We start from the raw sequence: 12,990 nt of genomic DNA, 5'->3' as shown, positions 1-12,990 counted from the left end.
CATTTGAAAGAGAACCGATCACATCAGTTTTGTTTCTAGACACAGTTGCTTCACAAAAGGAAACGGGAGCGCGCACGCGTTATAAACAGTCGCGCGCATCACCTCAGCTGTTAGCGCGAGTGATTATCCTCTCATTCAGTGTTCACCTGCTTTGCTCGCGCGAAGTTGCAAATGCAATTATTTTAGTCAGTCGTGTTGCTACTCGATTGCCTGTGCATGTGTATTGGACCATCCTTATTGTAAAACCCTGCTTTTAAGAATTATTATCTGGGAAAATTATTTTCAACCAGCCAAAGTGGCTAATGGGAGTGTCTGTCTTACCCGCCACCGCCGATATCTACCCGCATTTGGCAGGTTGGCGGGTGTTAATGTAAAGCCCTGTATATATATATATATATATATATATATATATATATATATATATATATATATATATATATATATATATATATATATATATAAATTTGCAACATTTAAAAAAAAAATCCTTTTTCACATTGTCATTATGGGGTATTGTGTGTAGAATTTTGAGGAAATTAATGAATTTAATCTATTTTGGAATAAGGCTGAAGCAAAAACAAATGTGGAAAAAGTGAACCGCTATCAATGCTTTTTAGATGCACTGTTAATGCTATTTCATGTCTATTTCATAAAGATATTATCTTAGAAACCTTTCATCTGTTTTCTTAGGTAACAATGTCTCTTTGCTTGTAGTCCTCAAATTGGGTGAATTCTTTAGTAATGATTATTCAATTTTATCAATTTTGCATTAATATTATAAAAATGTTAATCTCTAAATATTACTCCACTGTTCTAGTATCAAAGTGCAGGGATCATTTCTAATTCGCTCTTTCCGCCCTCTCTTTTGTTCAGTATGACCCAGAGAATTCAGGCTTCATCAGTACTGAGCGTTTCCGAGATCTGCTTGCAGCTCATGGATCAGAACTGGACCCTCACAAGCTTGAAGTTCTTCTTGCCCTTGCTGATGCAAATGCAGACGGAAAGATTTGCTACCAGGATTTTGTTAACCTGGTGAGTTCTGCAGATGAACTAAAGGTGAGGTTTGTAGAACTTCTGACTTCTGACTCTAAACTTAAAGTTAAAACATGGAATATTCCATTCCACTTGCATGGGAATGCCATCCAATCTGTGGGAAAATCTGTATGCCACCCACCCTCTGTCTCACACCCTCCTTTGCCCTTTTCCCCTGTCTTCTTTCGTTCTCTATCAGACTTTCTTTCACACATACAGCAACTCTTCAGAATGTTCCATTGTCCACCAGAGTGGCTGAAAAATAGAGCTATAGTGTTATAAAGCCATGCAGTCAACAGTGAATGAGATTCTGTGTTTTTATTGGCTGCAGCTGATCATGTGAAAGTGGGACCGAGAGGAATGAAGAGCATGCAGTTGGGGTGTCTGCACTGCTATTGTTCCACTACAGCTCGGCTCCCATTCACTGTCCAGTATAACAAAGTGCGAACAGAGATGTATAAGAATAAACAACTGTAATAGCAAGAAGTAGAAGAGATTCTAATAATTGGTGGAAAAAAGCAATAGGAGAATTGAAAGAATGGGGAATTCTACATGCATTAAGAGCCATTCATGTCTCAGTATTATAATGATCATTGTGGTGGAGAGCGATTGAATCTTATTATGTCCCTTTCTGAGTGTTCTCTCTTTTTATCAACCTTACAGTATTCAGCTGACTGCAGTAACATGGTTGGCCCTACAGTAGTGCATGGCAGAGATGTCCCAGTTTTTGTGTGCTGTGTAAAATACTATTTTGTTTGACTTTCCCTGTGTGGTGTCCATGTAAACAGCCAGCAAAAAGTTCTGAAGGAAGTCATTGTGCATCATAAAAGTGTGATGTGTGTTTGTTTAGTTTTTTGGCAAATGTGTAAAGCGTGTGTCAGGTATGTGTATAAAGAGCCCACATACTCTCAACAGAAATTGTTCGGATTACAATTTTTTTCAACTGTTTTGCCACAAATTTCAGAATCATGATGTCAATTTAAAACTCTAGACACAAAACTCTAAACAGTCACTGCTTGCAACACAGGCTCTCCAGTGCTCAAAACTCGCATTTGCAGGATCCAGGGGTGTCCAAACTTGGTCTTAGAGGGCTAGTGTACTCCTGAGATTAGATTCAACTTGCCTTAACACACCTGCCAGGAAGTTTCAACTATATTTAGTAAGAGCTTGATTAGCTTGTACACATGTGTTTAATTAAGGTTGGAGCTAAACCCTCCAGGACACCAGCCTTCCAGGGCCGAGTTTGGACATCCCTGACAATTCTTTTATTATACAAATACACAGAAACACAACTTTAGATCAGCAGCACACATTAACAATCATTCATTTTCTTTTCGGCTTAGTGGCTTTATTAATCAAGGGCCATCACAGCAGAATGAACCAACAACTTATCAACAGAGATGGGTAGACTATCCAAAATCTGTACTCAAGTAAAAGTACAAGTACTTGCAGAAATTTTTTACCTTAAGTAAAAGTAAAAGTAACAATCTTAAAAGTTACTCGAGTAAGAGTAAAAAAGTACCTTATGAAAAAATTACTCAAGTAATTAGTTACTTAGTTACTTTTGATTATATATATATATATATATATATATATATATATATATATATATATATATATATATATATATATATATATATATATATATATATATATATATATATATATATATATATATAGTTGAAGTCAGAATTATTAGCCTGCTTTTGGATATTTTTTACTTTTTAAAATATTTCCCAAATGATGTTTAACAAAGCAAGGAAATTCTCACAGTATGTTTTATAATATTTTTTCTAGAATGCTAGAATGCTAGAATAAAAGCAGTTTTTAATTTTTTAAAAACCATTTTTTGGGACAAAATTATTAGCCACTTTAAGCAATTTTTTTTTAATAGTCTACAAAACAAACCATCATTATACAATAACTTACCTAATTACTCTAACCTGCATAGTTAACCTAATTAACCTAGTTAAGCCTTCAAAGGTCACTTTAAGCTGTATAGAAGTGTCTTGAAAAATATCTAATAAAATATTATTTACTGTCATCATGGCAAAGATAAAATAAATCAGTTATTAGAAATGAGTTATTAAAACTATTATGTTTAGAAATGTGCTGAAACAATCTTCCCTCCATTAAACAAAAATTGGGGAAAAAATAAACAGGGGCAATAATAATTCAGGGGGGCTAATAATTCTGACTTTATCTGTATATATAGGGCAACGCGGTGGTGCGGTAGGTGGTGCTGTCATATCACAGCAATAAGGTCACTGGTTCGAGCCACGGCTGGGTCAGTTGGCGTTTCTGTGTGGAGTTTGCATGTTCTCCCTGCGTTCGAGTGGGTTTCCTCCAGGTGCTCTGGTTTCCCCCACAGTCCAAACACATGCGGTACAGGTGAATTGGGTAGGCTAATGGGATGGGAAGATGGGAAGGGCATCTGCTGCATAAAAATGTGCTGGATAAGTTAGCGGTTTCATTCTGCTGTGGCGACCCCGGATTAATAAAGGGACTAAGCCGAAAAGAAAATGAATTTATAAATATATATATATATATTTATATATATATATATATATATATATATATATATATATATATATATATATATATATATATATATATATGTATATATATATATATATATATATATACTCACATACACACACACACACACACACACTTATGTATATATACTTTGTCAAAAGTATTGGCCCTCCTGTGATTTTTATTCAGGAAATTTTCACAGTAATTTGTCGGTTCCGCATACTAGATAAAGACTAAGCTGAGAGAAAATGAATGAATGAATGAACAAATAATTAATTGATAATAATAATGCATATAATAAATTAATATTAATATAAGTTCCACTTAACATAATTGAATATTAAAGCTCATTATTGTAAGGTGTTACTGTTTTTTTAGATATGTCTTTAGGTAGTGTTAAAGATTAACAAATATATTTTGATAGGAAAATTACATTATTCAAAATTTCGGAAAATTCACATTGAACCTGGAGTGTTGTGTTGTGTTGTGATGTGTTGTGTTGTGTTGTGTTGTGTTGTGTTGTGTTGTGTTGTGTTGTGTTGTGTTGTGTTGTGTTGTGTTGTGCTGTGTTGTGCTGTGTTGTGATGTGTTGTGCTGTGTTGTGTTGTGCTGTTCTGTGTTTGTTTGTTTATTTTTGACACTGCTATAGAGAGACTGAACTGACTCAAACTGTTTGTTTTATTATTATGTTATATTTATTATATTATCATATTTATTAAAGCAAACTCAAAACATACTATTACTAATGTTTGAACCATATATAAAGGAATAATCTGATTGTCGTGTCAGATTGTCATCTTTTTGGGGGGGGATTTAGTTATTTACAGAGCTGGCTCCATTCCTATTTTTAACAAAGATAATACAGCAGTTTAAAAAACAGAATGTGAGACTGTAAGCTTTGTAGGTCAGGTTAGTCCTGTTTTAAACGATTTCATTTGATCCCAATGTGACGGCAAAGACAACGTCTTCAGGGGCTTTCCAGTTAAATTTCTTCATCCTTCTTTGGGCCTCTTTCACTTACATAATGTATGACCTGTATTCCCGATCAGGAGCCTGGCAGGGAATAAAAGAACATTCCAGGTTTTTAAGGAGGGCTTTTTGCCTCAGCGGTGAAAAGCTTGTTTGAACAGCATTGTCTCAAACACAAACACACACACACACACACAAAATCACTTACACACTGCTTGTTACACAGCTGCTTTGAGACTTGGAAATGTGAAATCTTTAATCGGTTGCTAAGTGACACCAGTGGCATTCTGTCTGTGGTGGGGGTATTGGACGTGGGATGAGGTGCACTGACATAGACAAAGACTGATGATGGAACATTAATATTTCTAAAGTAATTTGTGGGTAAATTAATTATTGTAGTCACTTCACAACTTTCACAATCTTTTCGACTGTAAGGGGGAAAAAATCTGAATAATTACAGTAAATGTTTAGACAAAGAAACAAATGTACGTTTGTGACAGCGATGAAAGTCTTGCTGTAGATGCATGATTGGTAATGAAACAGTAAAATGCAGATGATTGTTCTATGTGCGTCTTGTTTTTCAGATGAGTAACAAGCGTTCAAACAGTTTTCGTCAAGCAATTCTGCAGGGGAGTCGACAGCTCAGGAATTCCGCTTTGAGAGAGGAAGTGGGCTTGGGTCTGTCTCGGAGACTTGTGCGCCACGTTGCCTATGAGACTTTGCCCAGAGAAGTGGACCGCAAATGGTACTTTGACAGTTACACCTACTGTCCACCACCATGGCTTATTCTGGCCATCACTATAACAGAGGTTAGAATCAAAGTTGCTATTAAAAGTTATTAACAGAAAGATTTGTGTAAGATTATTTCATTTTATGAAGTTTGAGTTTGTCTAAATTTAACTGTAAAAGTCTTTTATCACCAAGTAACACAATTAAGCAAGGTGAATCACAGATGAGCACAAAATCCCAACGTTTACAAAACTCTTCTTAATTTATTTTTCTTTTACTTGTGTGTGTGTGTGTGTGTGTGTGTGTCTGTGTGTGTGTGTGTGTGTTTGTTATTTTTATCTGACTTTAACCTTGTCCACTGCACAGAAAACAGCAGACAGTTAAGATTAATAACATTTTTTATTACAAAATTATAAATATTGTATTATAAAATTCTGCAACAGAGTGATGACATTTCAGATTATTATCTGTCTAATTTCCTTTTCTAATCACCGTTAAATTTAAAAGAGAATAAATTGGGCACTGTTGCACTATAACCACGCTCATCTCATCTAAAAAAAGAAAAGCAGAAAATGGAACCTAGATTGAAGGATGTAGTCTTAACTTCAGAAAAGATTTCGAGCCAGCTAGATCTACATATATACATTAATAGTTGAAGAAAACAAACACAACGCTAGGAATTCAGTTTGATACAGTGGCCAGTTAAATCAGAAATAAAGCATCATCAGATGTTTATTAATGACTGACTTTCTTTACATGCAAAATTCATTATATCAAAGACAAATAAGCACTGTGAAATTAGAGCACTCTAGATCAAATGAATTCCAGAATCCAGACATTCAACAGTAGGGCCTTGTCACATCTTGTATTTGTTAGTTTGATCACTTGGACAATGCTAAATACAGGTGTAAAATGTTTTGGGCTTGTCCACTTTTGACCACTTTCAGAGGTAGTCGAAAACGCATTGGAATAGATTGCTCTAAAAGTGCAAACGCACGTGACCACATATATAATACAATTCAACATATATAATACAATACAACATATATAATATAATACAATATAATATAATACAACACATAATACAAAGAGGTGCAAATAGGACATGGATATCCATATATGTCATATAGTGAACTTTAGCAACTTTTCGAGCAAAATTTAGTTGTTTTTTATTGAAAATAGTTGTCAACACTGCCTCTCATGCCTCTTACGTTCAGTTAAGTCCTCATTGCCAGTTTGGAATTTGACAGTGATATTTAAATTTCCAGCATCTGTAAAATCTTTTTTTTTTTTAGGTTGTCAAACTATGACATATACGATCGATGTCTAATGCGGAGAAGTGTTGATTTAGATTATTGTAATGTGCTACTAGGTGATTGTCCAATAGCCCTAACAAACAAATCCTGCTTGTTCAAAATCCAACAGCCAAAAATATGATCATGTCCAGCTTTGTCAACATTGCATTTGACTCCCAATTATTATTGGAGAAATCTTTACATTTACATTTATTCACAAATGACTGAATTGCTTAGCTCTCCAGCATTTGAGTGAGCTCCTGCTGTTTTACCTTTTTTCAACTTTGGTATTAACAAGAAATGTTTCTTGAATATAAATTATCATCATCATTAGTATGTTTTGCAACACTGTGGCTTAGTGGTTAGCACTTTCACCTCACAGCAAGAAGGTCACTGGTTCAAGTACCGGCTGGGTCAGCTGGCATTTCTGTATGGAGTTTGCATGTTCTCCACGTGTTGGTGTGGATTTCCTCCAAGTCCTCTGGTTTCCCCAACAACAGTTCAAAGACATGCACTATAGGTGAATTGAATAAATTCAATTGTCCATAGTGTATGTGTGTGAATGAGTATGCATGGATTTTTGCCAGTACTGGGTTGCAGTTGGAAGGGCATCCGCTAAAACATGCTGGATAAGTTGGTGGTTCATTCTGCTGTGGTGACCCCTGGAGTATAAAGGGACTAAGCCGAATTAGAATGTTTTCTGAAAGAACATGGAAATTTTAAATGGCTGATGATCAGTAAACATCAGCACTACACTATAATCAAAATCGAAAACTAACTTAGAATAAAAATTATTATTTATATGTACATTAATTATATGTAACTAAAAATAAATATATACTCCTTTCGTTGTATTGGTCTAATATCTGAGATACTGAATTTGGGGTTTTCATCAGTTGTCATCAAAATCATCAAAATGAAAAGAAAAACTTGAAATATATTAGTCTGTGTGGAATGAAGGTATGCATTATAAAAGTTTCACTTCTTGGATGGAATTAGTGACACAAATCAACTTTTTGAAGATGTTCTAGCTATATGACCAGCACCTGTATGTATGTCACAATGTTAGTCTATTATGTGTCTCTATTATTGCTCAAATATGAAGTGTTGAATATATTTATATTTGATATTTTTGGATCTGCCATTGTGCACCTATTATGCCTTAAAAAGCTTCATTTCCTTTGAAACACAACACAAGTATTACAGCAATCACAGTTTTGTTATTTTCATATCTTCCTCAGGTCGTTGTCTTTATGTATTATGGACTGCAGCTGAATCGCTGGGTTCTGCAGGTATCATCGCCATACTTCCTGAAGGGCCCATTGCCATACCACCCGCAGCTTAGAGCGCAAGCCTGGCGCTTCCTTAGCTACATCTTCATGCATGCTGGGTGAGTTACACTGTATGATTTTACATTGTATAGTGATTGATTATGTTATTAAAATTAAAGCCGCCGTATAGTGTGTTGATTCAGTATGTTAAACTGTTCTCTGATATCTACATTGTAGGTACAGAAAGTGACTTAGTTAAGTTTAAAAAAATGTCCAAAAAGGGTTTTATATGCTCATTTATACACTCAGAATTGACCCCTTGAATAGCAAGCTCTATTTTGAGCATATTAGGATTGTCTGTGAATATTAATGATCTCTGATCTGCTACTTGCACACATGCATACTTTTATATATGGTTTACAAGGATTCTCCAAAGACATAATGGATTTTATACTGTAATCACTTATATGGCCATATATATCCATGCTATTTTATAGTTTGATGTCCTTGTTTTGACTTAGGCCACATAGATAAGTACACACAAAGCGTGATGTACTCAGAAATAAGCTAATTGGGAAGTTGCCTTGTTAAATCTTTTCAACAGAAAGAGTTTGGAGAGGTTTGTTATATCTAGAAGGAGTAAGAGAAATATGATTAAGCCACCAGTTGTGGATGAAATGCAGGCTAAATTATAATTATACTCGAGAAAAGGGAATAACAGATGCATTTAGAGTTGTATTTTGATGCTTTAACATATATATAAAAAACCCAGCAGGAACCAATATCAACTTCAGCATAAACTAATGGGTTTTTGACATTTAATGGCATCCTGTCAAAAGTTAGAGCTGAGTGATATGACATGATGCATACATGTGCACTGAAGATTTGTTTTTTTATTTTTCACATTCTACATGTGTTTGTAGAATATCATAATATAAATGTTAAACTAACTAAAGATACAGTTACACATCACATGGTCCTTCAGGTTGGCACTGAATAAATATTTTTTTTGGACATATACATTTGACATGCGATGGGCTTCAAAGGATCATGAAACAACCCTATCTCAGAAGGCTGTTTTCACACCTCTAGTTTGAAAAAGTCAGGAAAGTGAGTATGTCCAGCTTTGTTTAGGTGGGAGTGTGAAGTAGCGAAAGAAGGAAGGTTTGCATAAAAAGGGGAGTTTCATTGTGTGCGTTAAAAAAAAGCTAATTTGCACATCAGCAACACAAACATGTACGCAGAGGAGTTGAACAGTGATTTGAAGAGCAACATTTACAGTGGATCTGAGAATGCAATCTAGCTTTGCCATCTGAATATTGTAGTGAGATTAACATTAACTTAGTAACTTCATTCATTTTGACTAAGATATGTCTTCAAAAACTGAAAGAGTACTGTTGACGATACCAACTTTGTCATCTGTATAAACATCTCTAATGAGATACAGCAGCAGATCCAGGATAAGCTGGTCGACGTCCTGCTGCTCTCAGCCAGGCAGGTGTGCTCAAACCTCCCACTGACAACCTGGAGCTCAGACTCCCGAATACACAGAAGTACCTTTCAGCACATGCCAGAGTCTGTGTAATATCATATGATGTGTACAGTTTAACTGCGTAGTGTAGATGGAGAGCTTTCAGAAACATAATATGAAACGCCTGTGTGGACTATATTTATTTTAAAACATATTTTTAGCCAAAACAAATGAGTGTAAACGGGGGGTTTGTTTTGAATAACACTTTTGTTTTGGCACACTTAAAAATGGAAAACCGACGTCCCATGCCTCTAAACAATTATACATCTATTGTGTTTATTTGTGGTTGGCAGCACAAGTTGGAAGATGCATCTCTGAACACTGTAACAGCTAAAAAGAGACAAAGCTATCTCAGGCATATTAAGTTGCATCTCATTCACAATAGAGCATGCTGATTGGTTCAAACAAACTGAATGAATCAATGCACAGACATGCTAAAAACTCAACAACATTACTGTGTATGGCACGGTACTGACAGCCATTCACCACACTGGAATTTACAAAATGACCTCATCGCCGTGAGGTTGCTGCAAAATTTCCTTTCAAACTGGAAGAATGAATTTGCTCTAAACAATGTATAAACAACCAATTTTCACTCGTTAGTGAAATATGTCTCTATAATAGTGTTTTTAGCAATGTGGCACATATATATGTCCATCAACATCTCAAAAATATGTGTTTAAGGGTTTTGTGACACTTTAAGGAGCAGTTCTCAGCCAGACATCTGTTTACAGCCTGGCTAAAAGCTGCTCCTTAAAGCCCATTGCACCCTGGGCAACAAGCGTTGCATCTTTTAAAATAGCACACCGACGCTGCCATTCAATGTCTGTCTCATCAACTTAGCAATGTATAGAAAAATGTAAAGTAGTGGTGCAGCACAGAAGGCTCTAGTCTCCCGTACCTCTCCTGTTTTCAAATAAGACTAACAAACATACATAGTAAGTTTAATATCATCTTCATCTCGTTACATCTATTATAAGCTTAGTCAAACTTAAATATATGAAGGGAAAGTGATCTTTGTTATAATCCAACCGAGGTTCAATGGATATGTATCCAGGTCTACATTTCTGAAGACTATGAAATAGTTTGTGAAACAGTTTTTGTTATGGCAAATCCACCAGAGGCCATTGTGTACACTTTGTGATGATCTCAGGTTTTCAGTCTGTTATTTATTTATTTATTTATTTATTCATTTATTTATTTATATATTATTATTTGTTGTTTTATCCGGTTTCTGAAACTGACTCAAACCCCAATGTCACAGTGGATTCAAAGTCAATAAGTGCAAGTTACTTGGCAAACTGGTAATACCAGAAGCCATCCATAAGGAGGTATCGGTCAGTGATAGCATGAAAAGGAACAGAAGCTGTCAGTGCATTTCGCCTCGAAATGTAGACCTAAACAGCAGCAGGCCTTTGTTGCTATAATCTCACTAGGAAACAATGGGGCCAATCAAACACAGTCTGAAGCATGTTTATTAAAGGAAAATTACTATCTGTGTTTTAATTATCCTGATGTTCTCTGAGATTTTGAGGCAATGGTGTTCAAGACTCACAGTGTGTCTTTCCATGTACCATACATATCCAGATTCATTATATGGCACCTTTAAAAAATGATCTGACTTGAAGTTAAATAAGTTATATAAAGATATAATTAAAACATGGATATAAGAATGTACTATGAGTGCTAAACTGAAAACTCAGTTACTTTTTTCTATGCATGACCTATATAACAATAATTGTGCTTTAATGTTTCTTTAATGTTTGCTAACTCATAGTTTGATCCATGATGCAGGAAACCAAATTATCCATTTGAAAAAATCTGATTGAATTATTTCTCAGGGACACATTACACTTATTTCATGAAGTTTAAAAGATTGTTATGAGAATCACGAGAGTCTTAGCCCATATATAATGCAGGAAGATTTTAGGTTATATTTAAGTTTAATAGTATAAACTAAAGACTGCTGCATGCAACCTTTAAGCTTTTAACTATATGTTAAATGGTTTGTGTTTATTGTGCATGGTAAAATAATAAGGTTTTTACTTCGGTTAGCAGTTAGTGAAAAGTGATATGACATCAAACTGACACAAAAACTGACATATTTATAACATATTTATTTATAATTAAATGGGTAAAAATGGCAGATAAGTGCCATGAATTACAAAAAAGAATGTTTAAGTAACAAATAATTTGTTTCTGGTTTCTGGCCAGATGTTTATCAAGGTTTTATACCACCTGCTGCTCACTTTTTCTCTGTTGTAATATAAAGAGTTATTTGTAAATTGCATTCCCACTGTTGCCCACTACTGCTAATTTGTGCCATTTTTAGATACTGCTTTGATTAGCTGTTTCTTTTGTAGCATTTTAAAAATGCTTACACCATTACTGCAACATTTGCAGCCAATAGAAAAAAATACTAACTACATTTCAAGAAGCTGTTTTTATAAAAGGGTGAACCAAAGGCCTTTGTGCCCAGTTGATAGAGGACTAGGAGAGTGCATAGGGCCCTGTGACGGTAAGCCCCCCAGCCACTAATGACTAGGAGGGGCCCACAAACCCTTTCTGTGCATATATAAGCCCCAAAAAATCTGTCAACACTTTTGCTGGAGAGTAACAAAACACATTTAATGGCATTGTTAAAAAAACAAAAATAAGCAACCAAATTTTGTTATAATTACATTTAAATGTTTGAAGGATTATTCCTTCATGTTGAAGTGCACCTGGAAAAGAAGAGTGTGTAGTTGTTGTTTGGAGGATACCAGTGAATCTGCAGTCTGTGTGCGAATGGAGAGATCAGTCCACCAGCGTGGAACAGTGAATGAAAAGGTTCTGTAAAGTGACTTATAGCCTTTCTTTGATAATACCACAAGCTGATAATCACTCTCTGCTCCCGTCCACACTCATCAGCGCTACCAAGCCGACCAATTACATTTTCTTGACGCAGAAGTATAAATCAGCCTTAACAGTTGTGCAGCATGATTTGTTAAGAAGTGTCTGATTTTTCAGATATTTAGGAGTGCAAACCTGCATTATCGAGCTGTTTTTGCAATGTGCTCTTTGTAGGACAGCTAATCATCCAGGTCACCCCAAGATTCCTTACCGAACTACATGGGTTAATGGTGGATGATCCCAGGATTTAGAAATCATGTTGAATGCGGGGTGTTGTAGGTAAGACGAGAAATTCAGTTTTAGCTAGGTTAAGCAGTAGGTGGTGGTCTTTTATCCAAGCCAAGATATCCTCCAGGCATTGCAAGGCCCTTGCAGCTACTGTGTCATCAGGATGAAATGAAAGATGGAACTGGGTCTAATCAGCATAGAATTGATAAGAGAAACCATGTATTTAGATGATAGTTTCTAGCCATGTGGTGTAAATAGAAAATAGTATGGGACCTACAACAGATCCCTGAGGTACTCCAGTGGCAAGCTCTCCTCTTCAGGCAACCCTGAAGGATCTGCTGGTGTGGTAAGACTCTGACTTGCAAAATGTGGTTTTAGTGATGCCTGTTGAGGTGAGGGTGTACAGTAAAATCTGGTGATTCACTTTATCAAAAGAAGCAGACATGTCCTGTAAAAGCACAATGAATGATTTAGAACCTGTTTTGACATTCTGCAGGGCTTCAGT

General features: G+C 35.5%; 1 protein-coding gene across 15 annotated transcripts in view; it reads left to right on the top strand.

The window, feature by feature from the left end:
- Positions 1 to 12,990, top strand: part of rhbdl3 (rhomboid, veinlet-like 3 (Drosophila)) — a 78,009-nt gene that overhangs the window by 45,950 nt on the left and 19,069 nt on the right. For 8 of the 15 annotated variants that reach the window (XM_087255575.1, XM_087255582.1, XM_087255573.1 and 5 more), the window contains 3 exon segments: positions 874 to 1,056; positions 5,124 to 5,348; positions 7,805 to 7,953. In XM_087255575.1, the coding sequence (XP_087111701.1) occupies positions 874 to 1,056; positions 5,124 to 5,348; positions 7,805 to 7,953 (557 nt within the window). 15 annotated transcript variants of the gene reach the window in all.

This window comes from Danio rerio, chromosome 6, assembly GCF_052040795.2.
Source record: "Danio rerio strain M-AB ecotype USA chromosome 6, GRCz13ab, whole genome shotgun sequence".
Taxonomy (NCBI): domain Eukaryota; kingdom Metazoa; phylum Chordata; class Actinopteri; order Cypriniformes; family Danionidae; genus Danio; species Danio rerio.
Note: the sequence above shows the minus strand (reverse complement) of the source record. Positions and strands in the feature narration are given on the sequence as shown.